Source organism: Rhynchophorus ferrugineus, unplaced genomic scaffold (assembly GCF_030347505.1).
Source record: "Rhynchophorus ferrugineus isolate W39M unplaced genomic scaffold, kcgeb_rfMv2 rfM1, whole genome shotgun sequence".
Classification (NCBI taxonomy): Eukaryota; Metazoa; Arthropoda; class Insecta; order Coleoptera; family Curculionidae; genus Rhynchophorus; species Rhynchophorus ferrugineus.
In genome coordinates, this window is record NW_027472580.1 from 26,883,235 (window position 1) to 26,908,770 (window position 25,536).

A 25,536-nucleotide genomic window follows, 5' to 3' on the forward strand; every position below is an offset into this window, starting at 1 on the left:
TTTGTAATTATAAACGTATATTTAAATTGTCTGATACTTTTGCTACTTCTCCTGGCGGGACTGGAGTTAGTTAATTAGTTTTAATTAAGAAGAAATAATTAAATATTTGTATATTTAGTAAACTTTGGGAATCAATTACCAAAATATTTTCCATTAAGCAGATATATCTAATATTATAATCTAATTCTAATTAAAATGTTTTTTTATTATTTTTTTTATATTTTATTATATTAAAACTTTCTGTTGAAAATTTTAGGTTGATTTTACATTTTTAATATCCTTTTATAAAGGAATATATAATAATAATATTAATTATAATAATAATGATATATAATATTAAAGGAATATATATAAATATATATAAATATATATATATATATATATATATATATATATATATATATATATATATATATAAAGGAAATAACTATAAAGAAAAGTATTGATTACTATTGAATACATAGCTACAATTAAACATAAGTTACGATAATGACTACTACTAAACTACTAAATGAGTTTGAAATACAACTTATTGGAAGACTATTGTATTTTGTATGTTTAATAGTTTTTTTTTACACAATAACACAATTGAGAGAGTTTTAGTAATGGAAATATAATAAAATTAATGGAAATTGTAACATCACGTAAAGATGTGGGGATTTCTTGGGTTTAATACATAGAAATACTAGTTTTAATTCTTTTATTAACCTTGATAATATTAATGTTAATATATGAATAAACAACTGAAACTACTGAACATTAATAGTGTAGAAACTTAAACTGGCATCAATCAAAATCAAAATAAGCACATAACATGCATTAGATGGTTTCGTGTTGTAAAGGCCATGTTTTCCATTAATATAGATAAATACCCAAATAAAGACCAATACTCCTTATATTTTGGTGAGATAAATTCTACGTATTCTTGTTTGAGATACAGTTTTATAACTTAAAAATACGTTAAATGCAATGTGCTGGTGTCGCAGATAGGTTCGTCGTTGGTAAAATACTGAAGGATAAAATCACGTTGGAATACAGTAGTTAAAGATTTATTTGAACAATTATGTATAATTTTAAGTTATTAAATAACATGTAGTAGAAACTATAAAAATTTGATAACAACATAATGAAAAACAAAACCAAGTAGATTTAGTCGTATTCGATAAATTAAATGCAGCGTACGACTATTTAGAAAAAATCATAACAAAGAACTTACCGCCATGTTTTCATTAAAAGAGCTGTGTAAGTAACACAAAATCCTAAGTGTCTGGACCATTTTGTAGCAATACAAGAGTACATATCCAAAACTGGAAATATAGCTGCCATCTGTAAATAAAAAAAACTATTACTCTATTGTTACTATTATGCAAAAGAATTGTCCATAAAAAAGCCAATATATTTATATTTCATTATTTTAAACTACTTAAACTAAGATAATCGTAAACAGATATGTGTAGAGACTCTATTCTCATATTAACACCGAAGTATGTTATTGCAACTCTAGGATAACGTTCTTGTAGGACACTGATTCAAAGAATCAAGCTATTTGACTTTTTAAGTTTGTCCAACAGAAAAAACAGCACTGTTTAATTAATGTATGAAGATTATTATCATAGAGGTTAAGTTAATATATTGTTACTCTTTTATTATATTCACGTCCTTGTTTTGACATCAGGTTTTAAATTCTACGTACATTTGTGTAAACATATTCACTTTTTCTGTTCAAATTAAAGTTCTATTAAAATCATCGGATACGGTTGAAAATTTATAAAATTCTATCGACAAAAATATCTGTTATATGTCAATTAAGTATGTTTCAAGTTCTAATTCGAAGGAACTCGATGTTAGATTTGTATTTTGTGGTGGTGCTGGTTTTTTTGGTTTCCAAAAGGCAGTAAGTAAGTTAATAAACTCCCTCTTTAGATATATTTTATGAAACTTATTCACGAAAGGAGTATTTTATTACAGTTTAGTAAAGTCACTGTATGTTTGGTTTTATGTCCGTATTTATAATTTGGCGAGAAAAGTAAGATAATAAAGCTAAGTGAAATAAATTACAGTATTCGTTTATAAAATATTAATAGGACACTTGTATTCAAGAGGTGCTTACTTTTTATAAAATATTCTTTTGGTCTTATCTCCTTGTTTCTTATTGAAATCTTTTTATCGGATCTATTTATTAGTAGGTGTTAGGTGTTTCTGCAAATACAATTTCGAAAAGAGTTTTATAAATTTGTACTTTCTTAATGTTTTTGGTCCAATTAACAATTATTTTTGCTGTGCTGTAGTTTTCTTATAACCTAAATAAAGTTAATGTTTAGTAAGTACTACTAATTTCTATTAATATAAAATAATATACACAAATGTATATACATTTATATAAAAATACAAGCGAAATAATAATTCGAGTTTAATGAAGATCTCGACAATTTGTAAGTAAAACTATGTTATTATTTTTTTATATATATTTTAAAGTCTCCAAAGTAAACCAAATAGAGTTTTAAGAGCGAGTTTTTATTTGAGCTGGGCTACTGCCTAATATGGGTTCTGAATAACGGTTTTTGGTAGTAAGTCTACCGACTGCTGGACTTTTTACTGTTGACCGATACACAGACAATGACAAATTTAACGTAATTAATTTGATAAAAAAATGCTGAAGTAAACAAATTTAGATTATATTATATATTTACAAAAATATATATCAAGAAAATATTGAGAAATAAACTGTCTTAAACAACATATATTGTATTGTACTGTGTATTTAAGGCCAGTAGGAGTTCTAGTAATGAAAACATTTTTGTTGAAAATAGAAATTGGAATATTAGATAATTACGTAGATTTTGCATTTAATAGTATTTAGGAAATATTTAATCGGAATGTCAGTAAGAGTTCAAATGTATTGTGTTATATTTAAGCACACATTGCAACGATAGGAAATAATTATCAGATATCAGTATTATTACATTGATTATACCACGAAATCTTATCATTGTAGAATTTAATTTTTTTTCTTTTATGTTCTATGAAAGTGAACTTATTTACATGACAACATATATTTAATAAAAATATAAAAAATTATAAAATCATATAATATATTTCATATATTTTTTAAATATTTAATTACAATGTTAATAGTACTTAAATAAAACATATTTTAGGACTTTTATTGTTTTTTTTTTTGGTATATTTTAGAGTATTTTTACCAACTAAAGGTTATCTGGATTGGACGTACTGCATAACGTTTGCGCCGAACCATGGCCCTCGGTATTAAACATACTAACTGGCGAGTGACCAACTTAGAGATCATTCCAGAAGACATTCGGTCTTACCCAGTTTGGTTACTGGCCTAACGTGGGAATTATTTTCCTTGTCGGGATTTTACATTCTTGCCTTAGGGACAATCATAAACATAATATAATGACAATGACCCAGCAGTATTTGAACCCACGCAGAATCAGAAAGAATATCGTCTTGTGGCCTTGAGCGCTGCGCGAATTAGTCTGGTTACTTTTATTGTGTTATTGTTATTTTAGCCAGAAGGCTTTCTGACTTCCTATAAGAACAGTATTACCACTATATTAAGATTCAGATCAGGACAGTTTCTCACCTATATTTCTAATAAAATAATGCGCCTTTTACATTCACTTATTGACACTGCTCATTTTTTGCACTATTTTATCATAGGTGTCGGCTTCCTAGGCAACATTATCAACAAATGAATCTCTATTGGCTCCTTGTGTATTCTTTGGCTCTGTGGCTGATGCTATTTGTCGAATCGAGAACATATATTAGCAGATGTGTGAGAAAGGCAGAAAATTGTTGAGAGGACAGCCGATTTCTGGAACTGCTGACAGTACTGTCTAGGAATTACAACCCGAGGAAAACAATTAGTTTAAAGCTTGTAACCACTGGCTAGGCTTTTATTATCATTTCAGCAGCATGAGTCTTGTTGCCTTAAGTACTTGCTTTAGTAAACTGGATAATTATAATAAAACTAAATATTATATCGATGTTATAAACATCTAAGCATTTACGTATGTAATTTTTCAATTTGATTTACACAAGTACCGCCCACAGATATAGCGACTTCTTAATTTATTTCTTTTCCATCAACGATATTATTTATTTTGATCAATTTTTTATAATAACCACCTTTTATTTTGATAAAAATAAACAGAAACTCGGCGTAAATAAACATCTTTTTTTATGCAGAGTCAAACACCTTTTTGGAATGTTCACTTTTTTATTCGCTTGTAATAATAAACTAACCTCGGGCAATTTAGAAATACTTTTCATTCAAAGAAAAGAGCTAATTTAATACCCAATTTAAATTCGGAATACAGCCGGAAGAATAATATCCCTAAAATAACCTGTTGCTTATATATGATTTAAGTTGTTATATAAATACGACCGAAAAGGACAGTTTCGAAATTAAATTTATAGTTTATAAGCTTACTTTGGATAATATTCCCTTTGGGGGGCCTTCTGTTGATATTAATTTATAGCTTAGAAAACTGCCTTAGGTTTTTCGAGATAAAGTAGATGGATGAGGATAAATATGTTGACCAAAGTATGTATAAAGTTCACTTTTTCAATATCCTTGGGGTATAATTTTTATATTTACGAAATTTTTTACTATTTCTTGAGACTTAACAACCATTCATTGTTTTTCTATTGTATCTATATGATGTTAAATGTAGTACTTAATAGAGAGAATATTATAATAACGGTTCGTCTATTTTTCTCACAGACTTATCGGACTACAAGTTGTTGCAAAAACTCGCTGAACGTTTTCCAATAATTTGTTTTTGTCAGATTAGCTACTATCCATTTTCTATTTTCTTATGGCTGTGATATGTTACTTGTAGCTCCTCCACTGCCATTTTATGTTGTTAAACATCGTATTTTATCGTTTACATAAAATCAAGTATATTGTATTATGGGATATAATTATACAATAACACATTTAATCAATTTCTACTGCGCTAACTTAAAAGTTTATTAAAAGGAACACATGACTAAATTGTTTTTAACATATGTTTTCTCTGCTACTTTCAACATTCTTCTGCTAGTTTCTACATAGCTTCTCAATTGCTAACTTTTTTTAAACATTGTAGATGCTATTATCTCTTCGTGTCGTCCATATTTAGCTTTGTTGTAGAGCGATGATGTTAAAGAATGCATATGCTCCTGAAATGTGTAGAATATGATAGAAAACTGACATTAGAAAGTACAAGTGTCTTCTCTATTCCTTAAGCAAATGAACCCACAAAGGTTTATTTAGTTTTAAAGCATTTGCTATTTGATATTCGTCATCTAAATTATATTAATTGTTAAAGGTCTCACTGTAAATAATCACTCCTGTAGTATCTGGACGCACCGTTTTTATTTATAATATCAATATTATATCAATTTATATCGTTTTTATATATCAACAGAAAATAAGAACAAGTCTTCTTTCACTGGGCATCTTCTGATTAACTTTTGGGACTATGAATTGGGCTTCGAATTGCTTCCTCATCCACCGTATTCTCCAAATCTGGCCCTGAATTTCTTGTTCTCAGATCTCAAAAGAATGCTCGCTGGGAAGAAATTTTGGTAAAATGAAGAGATGATCGCTGAAACTGAGGCCTATTTTGAAGCAAAGGACAAATCGTATTACAAAAATGGTTTCGAAAAGTTGGAGGTCACCATAATCAGTGTATCACTCTTGAAGGGAATTATGCCAAATGAATAATTTTGCCAAAAAAATTGTTTTACTATGGTAGTTGTATAAAATTAAGACAACCTTCATATTACAAACCATTGTGTTCATATAAAGACAAATGTTTCTCTATATTATGATGTTGTAAATGTTTATAGGAATTGGTAACATAAAAGTGTTCCATACCTATATTACAAGAGAAATACGTAAACTGTAGCTAATTCACCTGCGAGGTCCTCAAACACTAATTTGAATTTGCAAATTATTCCTCACAATTTCAATATTTTTAATAACAGATGGTTATTCGAAGGCATATAATATACAGAGTAAAATATATTAAAAATATATAATTAAATTTAAGTTAAGTATTAAATATGGATAAATTAAAGTCTACATAAATAGTACAAATGTTGAAAACTTATGATTATGAATATTAAACTTACGATAGGTCAGATAAAATATGACGTTTTGTGATGATAATTTATCGCTTTGATACGATTGATTGAAAATTATGTATAAACGGTTAGAATGGATACTCTCTCTTGGGTTCCTAGTGGTGAGAATGTTGCATCAAAAGCACTTCTGCATGATATTAAGAGATTCAAGTTTTCTAGGATTTTCAGCATTGTTCTGATATTTGTTTATTAACACCTTCTGTAATATTACATTCGGTTAAAAGTGAGACGTACGTTATCTGCCTGATAGGATATTGCGATGTGTTATATCTTGTCTTGATCATATCTTAAATCAAATTATTATATTTTTGTTACGGTTTTTGGTACTTATTGGTTATTTTTTGGCCCAATATCTCAATTTGTTTGTTTGCTGATATTATAAAAAACATATGTCGATATTTTTCCTAGCTGTTTAAAAAATCGATATACCATTTAAAAAAATGTATCGATATCTCTAAAACTGTTTACATAAATTATTCACATAAATTAGATGGCTGCATGTATTTGTAAACTGTTGTTAAACAATCTAACCTAATCATTGAATTCGATGGTTCTGACATGCTTCTACGTAAAACAATAGGTTTCCATTTAATATTATTGAATTCTTCAGTGTACGGATGCGTCAATCAAACTCGAAATTGTATTTTCGACATTTATTGCTTTTATTTATTTTTTCAATAAAGTTGCTATCGAAGCACACCAAAGACTTTTAGAAACTTATGGTCATTCTGCTTCGTCATATGCCTATTGTCGATCTTAATTTTAACGATTCAGAAGTGGGAATTTTGAGGTCATTGTGGAAGTCCAAAGGAGTTAAACATTAATTGGACTAAAGTACAGCTCAAGCTTTCACTGAACTTCCAGTCAAACTAGCAATGGATGAATGAATTATTTAAATACTTTTATACGTGATTAATTTCATTAATTGTCAAGTAAAAAAAGAAAAGTTACTATAGCGCATTGACACTGGCGAAAAGTGGATCTACTATGATAACTTCAGGCGTTGGATCAACGTTTGGATCGATACCAAAAACATATTTCTTATAAAACGGTTCGCCATTTTGTCAGAACGATGTAAGAATGGTGTAAAAAGTATGGAGAATATTTTGCTTAATATATATTGTACCAACTTATATTCGTTGTTCCAATAAATGGCCTTTAAGTTTAAGTACCCTATATGATAATTTCTTACTTATTTCTAAATCTTATAAATGTAAAACAGAGTACATAATTTATGAGTAGAATTCTCAATGATTCTTTCAGGAGATTGTAATGAGGATAACTTGAATGAGACAAGAACAACATTTTGAAAAATTACTGCCGTGTTTACAATTAATATAATGCTGTACAGAAAAATGGAGGCTAACCAAAATAAATCAGTGCATATACATTTGACTAACAAAAAAATGAAGAAAAAGCTAGTATATAGTCTATTCAAAGTTTTTTTAGTAGTGCGTCGTGGATATTTGTGACGTCGAAATATTACAATGTTGCCGCCTCAACTCTGAGTTTTCAGTACAATCATTTAAGAACACAGTATAATAGTTTGTAGGTTAGATTTGTTTTGTTTAGATTGAACTCTTTTCCACACCATCCATGAGGTAGAGTTTCTAGGCGCGTTTTTTTATGTATTGTTGTCCCTCTGGAGGCCTAATTAAGAATTGTATATCTGAGAAACGTATTTTACTTTCATTCTTGTTTCCCTCGATGGTGTGTCTACTTTTCAAGTCATCTTGATATCACCGCATTTTTATTTCTTCTGCTTCTGCCTGTGTACACCATTCTTGATAAAATTAATCATTGAATTCTGTCTAATGCATTTACCATATCTACAAAACAGTTCATGTATACATTCTCTCCTCATTCGTTCTAACTTAATTCTTATGTTCAATTTTGACCAATTACAATCATATTTGTGCACACAAATCTTTCACGCTCTACAATACCATTTTCTACAGTTATATTCAATTAATTATGTGCATACCTATAGTTGTTTCCACTCTCATAACTCTGTCTCAAGAATTTTCAGCATTGCAAAGCATTATCACATATCCTGAAAGTTTCCTTCAGTCACTTTCACTTTACAACTCACTGTCCAATTCAATTACTAAACTGTTAATTTCTAATCTATCTAAAACATGTTCATGATTTCACCATTTATCAATTACTTCCTTTGTATGTCTTATCGAGTTCATCCAAACCGAAGGTGTTATGGTTGACAATGCTTCCTTCCACATATCCAAACATTTTTTGATGGAATATCTCTCTCAACCAGCAATATATATGTAATTAGCTATTAATAAATATAATTACCAACAAAACCCAATTGAATGCTATTGTAACTTTAACTTTTTTTCATAAATTTTTATTGTCTTTACACTTTTTTTGTTACTGTCTTGCCAAGAGTGCCACAATAAACCATTTTGAAATATTCAAATTTCTTATATTATTTTATGCCTTTAATTGAATTCTTTTTAAGGTAATGCCTGGAAGGTCCATTAAAACTCTCCGAGGGTTATCTTTACACCATTTGAATTATATGCCCTGTAAGAGTGTATGAAAGGATGTCTTACATCCCTCAAAGAGCTGCATGTCCCTAATCCTTTTATGTATACTTTCCAGAGAGACAATTTTCTCTAAAGTAATTTATTTAATTATGTTGATACAGATAAAATAGTTTGGGTACTTACTGTTCTTATACATTTCGTATATGTGGTTTAGAATAGAGCCAATATCAAGGTGGTCAAGATTCATCATCCGCTTTATATGTAGACAGGTTTTCTTGGGTGAATCTAACGTATTATTCTTCATTTTGTAGGCTTATTTTTTAGTGTTATTTACAGTACCCACAGTAATATTTAGCACGGCAGTAGCCCGGTACAAACATTTTCAATAAAATTGTAGGGACTTTTGTTATTTAATATCATCAATAATACCTCTCTAACAGAATTTACCGGCAAAAGGGGATTTCGTTATATCGTCTTCTATCTATTAAAGCCGCAATCAATTTGTCACTTAAATTTTATCAAATTAAAGGGCTAAAATAATGTTTGCAGGTTTATAACGACCAGCTGCAAGACGTATGCAAAATTCTTGAGAGCAATAACGATAAGAGGTTTTAATTCTTACCTATAAATTATTGTGGTTGTATAATTAACTGTAATTTTTAAATATAATATAATGTTAAAATAAATTATGTTTGGTAACATTTTTATTCAATTATTTTATTTGGCTTAGAATTTTTTTGTATGTCAAAGCCAAACTGAATTAAAACTCAGAGTTGATGCGGCAACATTGTAATGTTTCGACGTCACAAATATTCACTACGTATAACTAAAAAAACTTTGAATAGACTATATATATCTTGCTATACTTGTTAGCCAAATACCATGCAAGGTTATGTAGGCATAACCATGTTAAACTCAGAAGGAAGCCACATGTTAAAAAAATTATTGGTTAAAGGGTAGATATTTAGCCCGGTCAGTATATAATAAGTTTCTACTTTACCAACAAATCTTGAAACCACTGACGATTTATTGTACCACCACTCAAAGCAAGTTATTAGTGAAACAGTGACATAGATGTTAAGCCCAAAGTGTAAAGCCTATCGTAGAATATACTTTGTAATTTTAAACAGTAGCAAATTAGGATAACATGATATTCCTCATTATTATTAATTTACTAGATTGCTAAATAATAAATAATAATAACAAATATTTTTAAAATTATTAAAAAATATCAATATGTTTTGAAATACCCTGGATTTTTCAAAATATATTGCCTATAAATCATATTTTCGCGGGAGTACATTTTGTAAAATATATTACTCAGCTTCGTACATGTCACGCCTTTGAGTTCGATATCGATTCTCGCTACTCTTTGACACAGTGAAATATACAGAGATTGTCAGTGCTGGATATTTCATGTGTAGTTTAATACGGGAAAACCCTTTTGATCTCCGGAACATGTATTTTAAATAGAACATGGACACGAAAAAAAAACTAACAAAAAAACACCGTAGTTACAATGTTCAATGATACCCTATGACGTCCAGAGTTCCCAATGAACAATCGCTGTTTCTCTTTGGGGACGAATAAAAAGTTTCATATTTTATGGATGTTTAGATGTTCTTTGTTATGACCATTTCATTTGAAAATTCCATTTGTTTGTTATTATATAGCGAGACTCATATGTTAGTTTACTGGTATATCGAATATATGATTATAATTGCGCTGTTTGGTGCGTCTTTTTTTAATAAAATTATTGATACTACTTGCTTAAAGAGTAGTTTTAGTACAGTTTTATTAATAATTTCATAGGGTTTTCCAACAAAGACTTATCGAATAATGAAATGGAATGAAACGAGCTATATATGAGGTATAAACTTTTTTTTTAATTTGCAATTATGTTTATCTGTTATACAATAAAATCGTTGCGGACTTGCTTATTGCGCTATGTGCCGTAGTATAGATGGGTTTGGCCTGTTTTCTAATAGATAAAAACCCGTAATGTCCCGTTGTATCGCCGTTCAAAAAGTCGTCTCTTCTTTTGAAACAGTTCTTTAAGTAAATTAAGTTTTAGTTTTCTGAGCCTTTTCACATTTTATAAATGGCGCAATCGGTAGGATTCCAGAGAAATAAAAAAGCTTTTCTCTTTTGAATTCATTTAATTAATCTGAATCAAATTAATTATCAAGAAAAGGAGACAGGTTGGCGTTGGATTGATAATCATTCTGCAGTTACTCGAAGCATTCCTTGGTGTAGTTAAAAACCACAAAAGGTGGATTGAATGTGCTCAAACAGTCCTACCCATAAATTATAACAAGTAAGAAATATTCAAGCTTTGAAAAAACACCTCTAGTCCGAGGATTTCTGGTACATGCCTCACAGTTCGATGTGTAAGACCACCAAGGGCGAACTGAAGTTACTGTGAATGAACATAGTTTATTGGAATTTTGACAGAAGCTTTGGAATCTGGAATCGCCAATATTTGGAAAATAATTTCTTAGAGGGATACGTGGAAATTTGGGTAGAAACAGTGCCATTTCGAAGATTTTCAACGCCAAACTGACGAGCAAAGGTATGATCGATGCTTAAAAACCATTTTTACGAGGTATTATATAATGCAACAAGAGAAGATGCAAAGTCATCTTCTTCCACAACAGTTTCAACACATTGCAGTTCCTTCGTGAAGGATTATTTTTACTCTTCTAACGGGAAGTTTTGCCGCACCTATAGTACTTTACTCTCCATACTCCTCTACGGATCTAATGTCTACTTCAAGTTTGTTACACTCGACCAGGTGAAACGGCTTCAATTTTTCTAAAATAAGTCCCTGAGGAGAATTTTAAACGCACCATGGTTTGTCAGAAATAATTAAATCCACAGGGAAACTGACTGCAGAAATCAAGCACTTCATATCCCAATCCTTCCACAAACAACAACTCAGCTCAAGTTCTTTTGAAAACGCGCTTGTTCGCGAGCTGGTGGACATTCTGGAAATTTGTTCGCGTCACCGCTAACCTCACTTTTCCAGACTCAAACGACCTCATTCCTCGCTGCAGTCATAACTTTTGCCTCCATGCGACAGCATCCAGTCGTATGCTAACTTCGCCTATATATAGTTAGTTAGTCCTCATGCCCAATAACGGCTGCTGGTTGGCTGATGCTATATTCCCAAATTTAATGCAGTAGAGCTCGGAGTCCCACATAACCCGGTCCAACTGGTCAGTACAGGGTAAGTCTTCGCGACCAGGTGTGCGTCATGCATTCCACCGCCTGGTTTTTGCTGCCAAACTTTGACATACTGCAAGATGATAATGAAACATCTTCCCTGGCAAAACAATGACCAGACCTCAACATAATTCACCTGTTTAGAGAGAAGGAGAGGTATAGAGCAGAGAGTTATGAGTATTTCCATCTTCAACATCGTTGAAGCAATTGGCTGTTTTGGCACAAGAATGGAATAACATTCCGGTGGAAACCAGCGAGGTACTCTCGCAGCAATTTCTTGAAGAATTGCCTATAATAGCTCGACACGTTATTAATAAATAAATATACTCTGTGTAAGTGAACTATTATTTTCAATAATAATAAGTAAATGATACTTAAATATTAAATATATTCCAATAATTTTTAAAGATTTTTTTCTACAATATTATTAAACAATTTTTATCAAAAAGAACTGGGAGAAACTTTTCCATAAAAATATGTTATTCATAAATTTTATAAAAGTACTTTTGGGCATAGTTTATTGCCGGCTCCTCAGGTCATAACCTATAGTCAATTTCGAGAAATATTAATGACGAATTCCACACAACAATGTGAAACGATAACAGTTTTAATATCCGCTACGACGACGCCAATAAACCAAACCGAATTTCCGATCCAAATATAGAGCTCGGGGATGTTTTCCATTATTTTTTCCACTTCCGTGGACGGCGAATCGTTAAATGAAGTGAATCGTATGCGCTCGAGCAGACATGAATGATTTCCTATAAAAATAATTTACTTAGTATAGAGATTTTAATAACATATTTTGTTCGTACTTTTTTAATAAAATATCACGGTGTCACTTCCACTTGTCTTGTCCGTAAACAGTGTAGGCAAGGAATTGATATAGTAACTTCTTTTGTAATATTATGCGGCTGAATGATTTGTTATAAATATATATTTAAACAATTCTGACATACCTATGTAAGCAGCAGTTGTTTTATAATTCACATTTATTTAACTATCATTTGTATTGCCAATTGAATTCCATTTAATGCTATTTAATATATTTCCCATTTCTTAGGCAATTTATGAGTAGCTTCTCCTTTGAGTTCCAACCAATAAACCATTTTAGGAATAACCATACTTTAACTTCTTTGAAACGAATGAAGTGTTACTCTGCAAGCACGTGTTATGCGAAAAAATATTAGTCAAATGGAGTCAGGTCTGGAGAGTAAGACGGGTCCGATAAAATCACCTTATCATGTCTTTGAGCATATTGTACATAATTTGGATCAATGCACCGATTGATCATTTTCTGTCAGCAGCGATCAGTAATAACTATTTCTCTAGATTTCAACAATTCATAATATACGACACTAATCTCGTTCCACCAAAAACAGAGTATGGTCTTGTAACCAAAGCGATTTAATTTAAGGACATAAATCCATAAAATAAGAAGTAAATCCAGTTCTAATTACCGGTTAATATTCGGAGTAGAAGCGATTTTGATTTTGATACCTGTAAAGCGGCATTTTATTGCTAATTTTTCGATTTTCTAATGGCCTTGAATGGCCATTCAGTTACTGTGTAAGACCCATCTTCCCGTCTTTCGAATCTTTGCCATCGCTTGTAATTAAACTTCTTTGCCAATTGTTCTTGAGTTCGTGTTGGTTATTCATCCTACAGTTCCTGCAGTTTCGCATGTTCAAAAGTTCTCAGCCTACTAGGACGCTCTTTGTCTCGGCTATTAAAATCACTATATTTTAAATTCCGAAATTATGTTTTACAGTTTCTTATGGTTCGAGGTTTTTTTTTGATGATACAAGAAAAGTAATACGTTTCATAAATGCATCTTTTCAGGCATATAACTGGGCGTTTTCAAAAATTATAAATCTCTAACGCTGTTATTTTGTGGGAATATAATTGGTGTAGTTTTGGTGTTGAGATCAGTAAAATAAAATCATAACCTAGGATACTTAGTGTTAGAGAAGTCTGTTACAAAATTCGAGGTGTAATTACCGACAAACCTGGTAAGTCTAATTTTACTAGATTTGACAATTAACATAATTAGAATATAAAATTGGATATCAATTATTCATCTTTTATAAGATATAAGAAAAGGTAACCATAATTTCAAAATTAAATTAAAATAATTCTAGAAAAAATTCAAGTCAGCTATATGTTATGGGCGTTCTTAGTGTTAATTTATCAAAATAAATCTAAATTATCAAACTTAATATTGCTATAATTATACGGTGTTTTATATTGAATTGTTGGATTATCTTTCACACGAGCAAATTACAAATGTTTTTTGTTTAAATAATCGAGTGATAACACGTTTCTGTTTTTTTATAGTTTTTCTGATACATACTTGTATATTTAAATAACGGGAATAAGGGAATATGAAAGTACTATAAATAATATGCCGGCCTGATGGCGGCAGTGGTTGAGGCGACACGATGGTCACCGGGCATAAATGTACTTTATGTTTATTATTCTAATTATAAATATCTGTCAAAAATAAAGAAAAAATTAGCGCTGGGAACTATCGACTGAAAATAGTTAAAAAACTAGCGACTGAACATAGTAATTACTATTTTGAGATAAATGCACGGTTCGAGTGTTTTTTTAATTCGTGATGTCGGATGAAGATGTAGGAGCTTTTTCCTGTATAAATTGGAGCACTTAATTTTTTATATGTTTATATTATCAACGGTAGTATAAGCGAAACGTACTAACTTTTAAAAAGAAAAGAAAAAAATTATTTCTGAACACTATTAACATGCAATTGATAATTTAATTTTAAACGAAGTAGAATTGCTTTTATTTTTTAATGTACTGTGGGTATGTAAAAAGGAATGGAATTTTTCTATGGATTGGAATAGTACCCTACAAATATTTTATCGTATTTTAATATGTTAATTGCTATTTTAAAATAATATGCTATAATAAATTTAGACAATACAATAGAACTTAAACAACACCTAAAAACTAAAGATGTACAATAGCCATAAATACTAAATAAAAACTAAATATATACCTAATCATAGAAAAAAAACTAATTCATGACAATTAAAAATGATGGCGCAATAACTACTATAGTTTTTATAAATAAAGTAAATTCTTTATTTATTATTGAACGGAAATATTTTTTAACAAAAATCGAGAGAGTAATCGAAATACCTATTTTCGCTATAAAAACAGTAAAAATTATTTTACTATTTATCATTCACAATTTCAATCTTTTTACCCTACATTAACAATATTGAAAAATATCGTTTCAAAATGCTGCTATATTAATATACAATATATTGTTATTTATAAGCAAACTACCAAAAAAATCATAATACTATATATATTACATATAAATCTATGTAAGCGTAAATTGGGTACAGTTTTGTCAAGGTCGCGGCTAGGACGACAGGGCTACAACATTAAAGATCGGTCAAGTGAAACTAGTAGAACTAAAAATAGTTACTAAAAGTACACGACTGAAACAGTCACTGGTAAAAAGTAGTAAAATCAGTCGAACCAAAAATAGCTACTGAAACAGTCGATAGTAAAAAGTAGTCAATTATTAAACAGTCGATAGTCGATTGCAGTCGATAGCTCCCAACACTAAAAAATATGAAGGTAAATTTTGTTTTAATAAAAATTCGATTATCGAGATTTTAAAATGAATTTTTCACCATGTTAAAGGAAAAATGTTCCAATATTTTTGTTCAATGATGCATTTACCTTAAGGAGGTCTTAATTAACCTAGATTAGGTAGTAATAGGTTGTAGTATGTAAAGTATTTTTAGATAAACTTGTTCACGTGTGCTCGAATGAATACGGTTCGGTTCATTTAGCGATTACTCGTCCATGGAAATAATGCAAAAATAATGGAGAACACGACACGGCATATATTTTTAGATTACAAAATCCTAGTTCGGGATAGTTTCATTTTTTATGCAGTATTTATTTTGCTCTTGCTATCTATTTTATTTAGTAGACTTGAAATAATATATTAGGTTTGTTAATTCTTAATAATGAATGGTGTTACTAATGTTTAATAATATTTTGGTCTAATAATAATATAGTTCATGGAGAACTGCAAAATATTTGTTATGGTTGGTAATTTATATTACTTTAAATCAATAAAATATGCACCTGTGGATTATTTGATTTATTGGATGATGTTGTAGGGTAAACAGATGACTAACAGGCCAATTGAAAAGTCCCCGGCCTACTATAGTAAAACACATTTTTTTGGCAAAATTAAGTTTTTTTATTCAACATAATTCCATTCAAGGATGATACACTGATTATAGCGACCCTCCAACATTTCTTTACGATTTTTGTAGTACGATTTGCCCTTTGCTTCAAAATAGGCTTCAATTTCGTCGATCGCCTCTTCATTCGACGAACATTTCTTCCCAGCGAGCATTCTTTTGAGATCTGAGAACAGGAAATAGTCACTGGGGGCCAGATCTGGAGAATATGGTGGATGCGGAAGTAATTCGAAGCCCAATTCATCGATTCTTGACACGGTGCTTACCATACCAATCCTTGATGGTTGATTTTCCTGGGGTAGTTTCCGGAAATTCGGCATCAAGCCAACTGTTGCTTCTATTGTATTTTTATCAACACGCGAAATTCCTTTTTATCCATTTTTTTCACAATAACAAAAGTTGCTTCACTGAAAATACTATAATTCACAAACTAATGATCCGACAGCTGTCACATTTATACATGCATCTTTTGACTTTGATTTATTTCTAGTAGCGCCATGTTACGATGTTAGCTAACTCACTCAACTTCACTTTTCGAATATTTAAAACAATTTTGTGGACTTTTTTGTTGTTTTCTGGCATTATCACCTTATTTGGACATTTGGACGCAATCAATGTGTGAGGTCCGAGACTTTTCACCCCATGTGTTACCAAGTACTCTAATTGTGTTTATTATAAAATTCTTATCATAGATAAAAAATTATGTTGAACTAAATATATACACTAGATAATTTTCAATCAAACTTACCTCCAAATACATCGTAGCACAGCCCAGAAGAGTAATACTTAAAAATATCGGACTAGCTACCTTGAATACTTTGAGCTTTCTGTGTTTGAACATGTAACAGTTGAGGATGACAGTGAAGAAGACACAAACCACACTAACGGAGAGTAATGTAATTCTGAAAAACAGAGTGGTACAGATAAGTAACATATACATATAATATGTATTTTAGATTAAAAGAGAAAATTTAACTCATAAATGACATGTGGGGGATTTTGTGTTTTTGTTTATTTCAACTGTTAGTTACCAGGTTTACAAATAAGCCTTCTATGTCTACAAAAATTGACTTAAAACTAGTTTTTCTATATATTTAGCAGTATGTCTAAAAAAAGATGATTGTTTTTCTTTCTTCGTTAATTAATTTATGAAGTGTTTTAAGATTAAGTTCATACTGCTCTTCAGGCAGTCGTCAGATTCATGTAATTTTGGATTACTCACAAAACAAAAAATAAAAACATAAATAATACATTCAATCATCAAACTAAAAGAGATCCAGCAAAGCAACAGGTCTATGCAAGGTCCAACGTCAGCATGGGAAAGTGTACATAGAAGTAACTGGGAGGATGAAATTTACATGGATACTGGAGGGATACTGGCCACAAAAGTTGAAAAAAATGTTCAATAATGTGGTAGTTTTAGCCAAGGGTACTTTGAGAGAAAACATCGAGAGGGTCTTGAGATTTATAAATACGTAAACAATTTCAACAATGGCAACGGCTATATAAGCCCTGCTCTATCTGGAATGCCATTCTCCCGGTTTTTTAAACAAACGGTTGTTTAAAGAACAAAAAAGCCCTTATTTGTTGATCTGTTAGTCGTGATAGTGATTGATTGATGATTAAATAGGACAACCTGATCGGGAGAGCCATCAGAGTACTGAATTCTGGAACGATTCCAAAAAGTATTAGCCAATAATTGAGCTTTAATTCGAAATAAAGTAGTTTCAACTGACCAAAGATTTGTCAACAACAAAAAACAAACATATTTGCCTTGAATATAAGACTTCTTTTTACTATAAAAAGGTATAGAAACATCTTTGAAAAAATTGGATTTACCTAGATGAGGCTATATTCAGAAATAAATATTTGTTTTAGTGTGTTTTCTTTTTCAAATACTTCTAACTGCTACCTTCGCGAAAATAATTAGTGATTTCCATGGTCCATTGGTTAAAAATATCGATAATTTTTTCGACAACCCCCAAGAATTTCAAAAATCTTTCATATGCTATAACATTACGTAAATAATAAACATTGTTTCAAACTTAAAATAATACGTATAATACTAATCATATTAGAATTTTTTGAGATTTATTATATATCCGTATTTGTAGAATATGTAAAGTTCATGTTCGTAGAATTGAATATTCATAAAACATATAGTTTATCGAATTTAAAGGAACGGTCACACTATAATAAAACACACATAAATAAAACGGTTTTTCATTATTTTCAAAATAGTCTTCAATTGCGACAATCACTTTATTATTTGAGTTCAAGTTCTCTTCCTGGAACATTTTGTTGAGGTCAAAATAGACATTAGTCACTGCTAGCTAGATCTGTGAAGATTTTTTTCTAATTCTTCACTTCACAATTGCATAACGCCATATAATGTTCATTATGAATAGTTTTGCATTGCTCAAAGTTATCAATGAATACAATTTTATGATATCTCAGGTATCACCTCGTATTTTGGTCATCCCCATCCTCAAAATACGAGGTCTATAACTTTGCAATCTAACATTCGAGTTTTTTTTATATATTTAAACAGCTTTAACCGATTGCTATTCATTAAGGTAACTTGTTCTCTAAGGTATGATTTCGCCTAAAACATTCGTTTCATTGCTTTTTTTCAAAAATTTTTTCATCTGAACTGAACCATCTAAGTTTGTTTCACTAAACCATATCCATACTTGTAGAATATATAAAGTTCATATTCGTAGAATTGAATATTCATAACACATATATTTTATCGAATTTAAAGGAATAGTTATACTATAATAAAACAAACACAAATAAAACCAAGGAATTTTTAATTTTATTGTTATGAAAACATGTCCCTCTTGAACATAAAGGAACAATACGCACTGTTTATACCTATGCGAACGTTTGTGTGTATGTGTGTGTATCTGTCTGTGTGTGTGTGTGTGTGTGTGTGATGGTCTGTTTTGTTTCCCCTTTGCCCTCTTCAATTACGAATAAATAGATGGCGGTGACGATAGCTCCGCTGAAAGCGTGTTCATTTTACCTGAATGGCCAGTGGTAAGTAGCGAGACAAGGGGACGAGTCGATACAGGAATGACAGCCGGGCGCGCATTTACGACACTGAAATATGGCGTTCCAGGAATCGCTGGCGTTTTCCAGCTTTTCTTCCCATGCGACTGTAAATAAAGAAAGAAATGTTATGTCAAATTTTATTCATCGTAAAATTCTGATATCAGTTTATAACAATACTGTTAGACAAAAAAACCACACAATGTATATGTGGGAAATGTATTACAACAATTTATATAATATAATAATATATAATATAAGAGAGAGAAGACTAGTTTGTTTTTGTCAGTATTTTTTTCTATATATAACAGGTCAATTGCAAAGTCCCCGGCCTACCATAGCAAAACGCATTTTTTGGCAAAATTAGATATTTTTATTCAATATAATTCCCTTCAAGGGTGATACACTGATTATAGCTACCCTCCGCCTATTCGATACCATTTTTGTAGTACGATCTGTCCTTTGCTTCAAGATAGGCCTCAGTTTCGACGATCACCCCTTCATTCGACGAAAATTTCTTCCCAGCGAGCATTCTTTTGAGATCTGTGAACAAGAGATAGTCGCTGAGGGCCAAATCTAGAGAATACGGAGGATGAGGAAGCAATTCGGAGCCCAATTCATGGATTTTTGCCATCGTTATCATTGACTTGTGAAACAGTGCACTGTCTTGATGAAGCAGTACTTCCTTTTTCTTCAAATTGGGCCATTTTTCGGCGGTTTCGTCCTTAGAACGGTCCAATAACGCTATGTAATGCATCCCAAAATACAGACGCCATAAAGTTGGCAGCCGACTGTTGCGTTTTCCCACGATTTGGAGCGGGTTCATCGTGTGCAGTCCATTCGGATGACTGTCGATAGAACTTCGTAGTAAAATAATGGAAGCTATGTTTCATCCATTGTCACATACCGATGTAAAAACTCGGGTTTATTATGCTTGATCATTTTCAAACACTGCTCCGAATCATCAACTCGTCGTTGTTTTTGATCAAAATCACAGAGCTTTCTCATACTCAAATATTCGCGAATGATTTGATGTACACGTTCAGTTGATATCTTTAGAGTTTCTGCTATTTCATTCAATTTCAATTTACGGTCATTCAAAATTATTTTGTGGATTTTTTTAATGTTTTCGCCGGTAACAACCTCTTTTGGGCGCCTACTGCTTTCACCGTCTTCGGTGCTCATTTCACTACTTATAAACTTGGCATACCAATACTTGATGGTTGATTTGCCTAGGGCAGTGTCCGGCATCGAGACAAGTTTTTGCTTCAACTGTATTTGTTCCCTTCAAAAAGCAATATGTTATCAACACGCAAAATTCCTTTTTAACCATTTTTTTCACAATAACTAAAGTTTTTTCACTCAAAATACTATAATTCACAAACTAATGATCCGGTAGCTGTAAAATTTATATGCGCATCTTTTGAGAGCTAACTCAAAAATATATGGACTTAATTCTAGTAGCGCCATCTATGTATGTCTATGTGTCAGGCCGGCGACATTCCAATTGACCTATTAGATCCTAAATATAATCATTTCAATAAAACAACTAATTCACGTCATAGATGGTGTCGAATATACTGCAAAATGCAGGTTGTAAGAATGTAAAATTCGTTTTTCCCAGAGAAGGTTTTTCCTTCTCATTTTACCCTAGTTAAAAAGGGACAGAATATTGTTTGATGCGTCGGAACATGTAACCAAATCAGTATGTAAATTTCGATTTGTATTAGCACTTTTTGTCGACACTATTGTCAAATGTCTTACAAACAAACGTTATAAACCAAAATTTTAAGTTAAAGCACCAACATTGCGAGGTGCGACGTCATACATTTTGATGACATTTTATTGGATGGACTATATAATGACACATCAATCAAGTCCAGGGCCTGCTTAATAAAATAACAAATTTTAGATAAAATTCAACTTTTTTTATCAAGATACTCTCCAAGAATGACCGTATTAAGTCAAGCGCTTCTCTGATTTGTCAACTTTTTTTCGTAAAACGGTTTTTCATTATTTTCAAAATAGTCTTCAATTGCGAATTTCACTTTATCATTTGAGTCGAAGTTCTCTTCCTGGAACATTTTGTTGAGGTTAAAATAGACAGTAGTCACTGCTAGCTGTTCATTATAAATAGTTTTGCGTTGCTCAAAGTTCTCAATGAATACAATTTTATGAGCATCCCGATCCCCAAAATACGAGGTCTATAACTTGGCGTTTTTTTTCAAGAACTTCTTCACTGAAGTTTCTAAGCTTGTTTCGCTAAACGCCAGATTATCATTAAAGGTTGATATATGTCATTGGAAGATCATGTTATATGTTATATGGCTACAAATTGAGAAACATTATCAATTACATGTTACATGCTGTACTCATAAACAGTGGGATTATTGTAATTAATGTTCACCTCTGATAAATCTATTAGAAAAGGTGTCTTCTAATAGAATGTATACGCTAGATGACCAGTTAAGATGTTCCCCTGTTGAAGACTATTGGTTTGGTATTTTTAACATTTAAACTCTAATATTTTAAAACAGCAAAAATTAATAGGAATATTGAGTTAGACAAAATATAGGCGATTAATTTACAGTTGTACATAATTGCAGTTGACTTATTTGCTCTATTATCATAGGCTCGAAAAGCAAACTTTGGAAAATGTAATACTTCGGAAATGTCAGTAAGTAATTAAATGTCTGGCAAAGAAATATTAGTGTATTGAAATATTGAATTTTCAGTTTTGTCCATTATGCTTTATTACTGCTACTCCAATTGTTTATATAAAAAGTTTGTTACGCCCAATAGGGCAGTTAAAATTTCAAAGTATCAGATAAAAGAGAAGTGTAGTTTAAGTAAAGTATAAAAGTAGAAATGCCTTTATTTATCAAAATGTTCAGCGGTATCAACGGAGTTATTTTCTCTATAAAGTACTTTTTATATTGAAAGGAGAACTGTGCAACTATGTTTGTCTCTCATTTGAGTTAGTTGTGGTGCAATATTTCTAATTTCGCTTGTTTACATAACCTGCCATTGCCGAATATTACCACAATTAGGCTATGCTATCTATCAAAAATTTTCAATGTTTTTTCGGTCCAAGATTTTCTAAAAATTTAATTATTTTGAAATAGTTCTAATGATGACCGGTTAATGCTTTGAATAGATATGCCGTGGTCTAAGGTATGATTCTATACCCTGACAATTAAATAAACAAATATCGGGAGTAGAGGTACGTTGACATTCCGATAAGTCTGGAAATTTTTGGAGAATATAAGAACATCTATAACTCGCCTGAGAAACTTTTTCTGGGAAACTTGTATGCGTACAAACTTCAAAGTATCCTCAGCATACAAATTACCACTCTTAAAATATGCTGCTATCACCAGTGTGTTTTACTACTAAACTTGCACAGCGGACTAGGCTGGCGCAGTGATTTTATAGCGGTAAATTTATGTTTCTGATGGTTCAAAAGATAAGAGTGAAAAATCCGACCATAAATGATTCCAGTTGCGTCAGTAATCAGGCTGGGTAAGACCGGATGTCCTCTGGAATATTCTCCAAGTTGGTCACTCGCCAGTTGGTAGGCTTAATGCCGAAGACCATGGGTCCGACCCTACATTAAGCGATAGGTCCAGTCAAAATAAACTTTAGTTGGTTAAAAGGAAACTTTTAGTGTAAAAACTGGGTAAAAATATTATTAAAAAAAATTGATAGAAAAATATGTATAAATTTATTTATTTATGATATTTATTTTTTATAAATTTGTTCATACATGCTTCATGTTTTTAGTTGTACTTTTTGTTTTTATTTGTTATTGTTTTTGGTACAATTTCATCATTCAGCTCGAATCCATGCAACATTGATTTCAGACCGTTTTTCCATTTTTAAAGTAGCTGATGGTGTAAACCATGTCCAAGGCCATAATCTTTTTGACAACTATTGTATATTTTTTGTGTAATCTTATTTTATTCTTGTTTCATCAAAAAAGTTCTCAGGAAATAGTTAATAGTTGTGAACAAATGTTGCAACAATTTTAATTGATATATTCTCAGACAGTAAGGATTGTCTATTTCTTGACAATATCATTGAATAGCCAAAAAAATTCTGAAATAAACTTATATTTATTCTTCTGAATCACGTATAAGCTTAGCCTAACTTCTAGTTTGGCATTAAATAATTTGTCTTAAAACAATTTGTCCACTGGAATTTTATCAACTTTCATATATAAAATGCAATCAAGATTATGACCATAATTTACTGAACGTAGAAAATAATCTTATCGTATTTATTGAAATGGCAACAATTTTGTATGACAGGGTAAACCTAGCAAAACAAATTTAAAGACCGTTTAGTCATTAAATGTATGTAAAATTTTAAAATGTTTATTTCTAATAATGGCCAAGTATCCCGAGGAGACGACATCGTTTTTAAGTTTATGCCTGAACTTTTATTGGCTATAAAATATTTCAAGTTAAGCTTTAATATTGCGGATATATCGTTTAAGTTGTGTAGTTAAATATATCTAAGGTTTTAAACTGCTTTGTTATATGCAAATATAGTCGAGTGCAGCTTATATTATAGTTATAAATGTGTATAAGTCATTGAATTATAACGATAAATGTAATAAATTATAGAATGTTGGCAGTAAATAAATATTTGTTCTGATTTAAAGATGAGACCACTTTACAATTTTTGGGTAGTACTGATCTCCAAACGGTAGGTGTCAAAATTTGTTTTATTTTTCATTATTAGTTTACGAGATTAGGTACTCTTAGTAAAATAGATTTTCTTATTTTCAAAACAATACAAAAATAGTTTGTTGTTTAAACATTATCTTGTTATGGAAAAAATATTAATAATGTCAAATAGTAGCTTGATAAACCTATATGAACTTTGTACAAATATTAGCAATGCTGAATAATCTAGTTGGCAGTTATTTGGAATTGCTACGGAATCACAGTCTACTGATGGTATTATACATTTTCGAAATAAAATTTGGAATCTTGCATGAAGGGTAATTCTCAACACTTAAACCTATTTCGACTGGGGCCTTGGGACCACTCCTATTCTGCTCTATACTGCTTATACATCAACAACAACAGAAACAGTAAATGGATCATTTGCTGACGACACATTTATGATGCTAAGAGATGTATCTCTGCCTAATGCTGTAGAAAAAGTACAAGTAGCGGTCAACAAGATCTATAAATGGATTAGAGCCTGGAATATACAGCTTAATAGCACCAAATCTGTCCATGTTAATTTTGCGTATCGGCGAAATGACAAAAACCCTATTATATCACTTGGCGGATGCCCGATTCGTCAAGCAAATATCCGAGGGTATCCGATATATCAGATGGTAGGTTAAATTGGAAACATCATGTTAGACAAAAAGCAGATCAGATTGGACTCAAAGTCAAGCAGCTGTACTGGTTAGTCGGAAGATACTCTCAATTTGACCTAAAATCAAACAGATTGGTTTATCAGGCAATCATAAAGTCAATTTGGCGCAGATATGGGGGTGCTCTAAGACAGCAAACCAACTAGTAATCCAATGCACCCAAAACACAGTTCTACGATTAATTATCAATGTCTATCGCTACGTAACTAACGACGAGCTGCACGATAACCTCGAAATCAAATGGATATACGAAATGATCCAAGATATCACCTTAAAACATTAAATAAGTTTGCCGAATCACAGCAACGTGGAAGCAATACAGCTACTGGACAACACACAGGAAATCAGAATATTGAAGCGAAACAATCCACAAGAACATGTTTAGTGTATAAGTGTTTTCTTAACTTTTACTTAAGTAGATTATTTTTCTTCTAGTTTGGGAAATACATAGTGATGTCTTAATCCCTTACTTGCTTTGCTTATATATTGGTGCAAGTACAACAGAACAGTAGTAATAAATTAATTTGTAAATTAAGATTGTACTAAGCATATCTAATACAGGATGTAATTAATAAAATAGGTATTTGGGCTATACTGGCTGCAAATTGTTTGAGATAGCTAACATCTTAGAGATACGATGCGAGTTAAACTTAAAAAAAATAGAAACGAAAATAATTGTTAGTTAAACTGAAGATATTATGTACAGATATTATATTTGAGATATTTAAAAAAATAGATTCGTTTTTTAGCATATACTTGCGACTTCTTGGGGATTGGTACGCTTTTCTGTCTTGTATGAATTTTCTATGAGAAAGGCAATTTTCCTTTTGAGGGTTATGTAAGTAACCAGAGTTAAAAATATTGGTCCGCAATTTACTCAGAAAAGAGACATTGAAGTTTCTATGCAATGAAAAGATAACTGTTTGATGTAGTTTACGTC

The 25,536-nt window shown here is 31.0% G+C and overlaps 1 protein-coding gene across 3 annotated transcripts in view; it reads right to left on the reverse strand.

The window, feature by feature from the left end:
* LOC143206585 (putative G-protein coupled receptor CG31760) overlaps positions 1–25,536 on the reverse strand; it is a 337,104-nt gene that overhangs the window by 28,866 nt on the left and 282,702 nt on the right. For all 3 annotated transcript variants that reach the window (XM_076419193.1, XM_076419192.1, XM_076419194.1), the window contains exons 9-11: positions 19,176–19,308; positions 16,896–17,049; positions 1,217–1,326 (exon numbers count right to left, since the gene is read on the reverse strand). In XM_076419193.1, the coding sequence (XP_076275308.1) occupies positions 1,217–1,326; positions 16,896–17,049; positions 19,176–19,308 (397 nt within the window). The remainder of the gene's footprint in view (positions 1–1,216; positions 1,327–16,895; positions 17,050–19,175; positions 19,309–25,536) is intronic.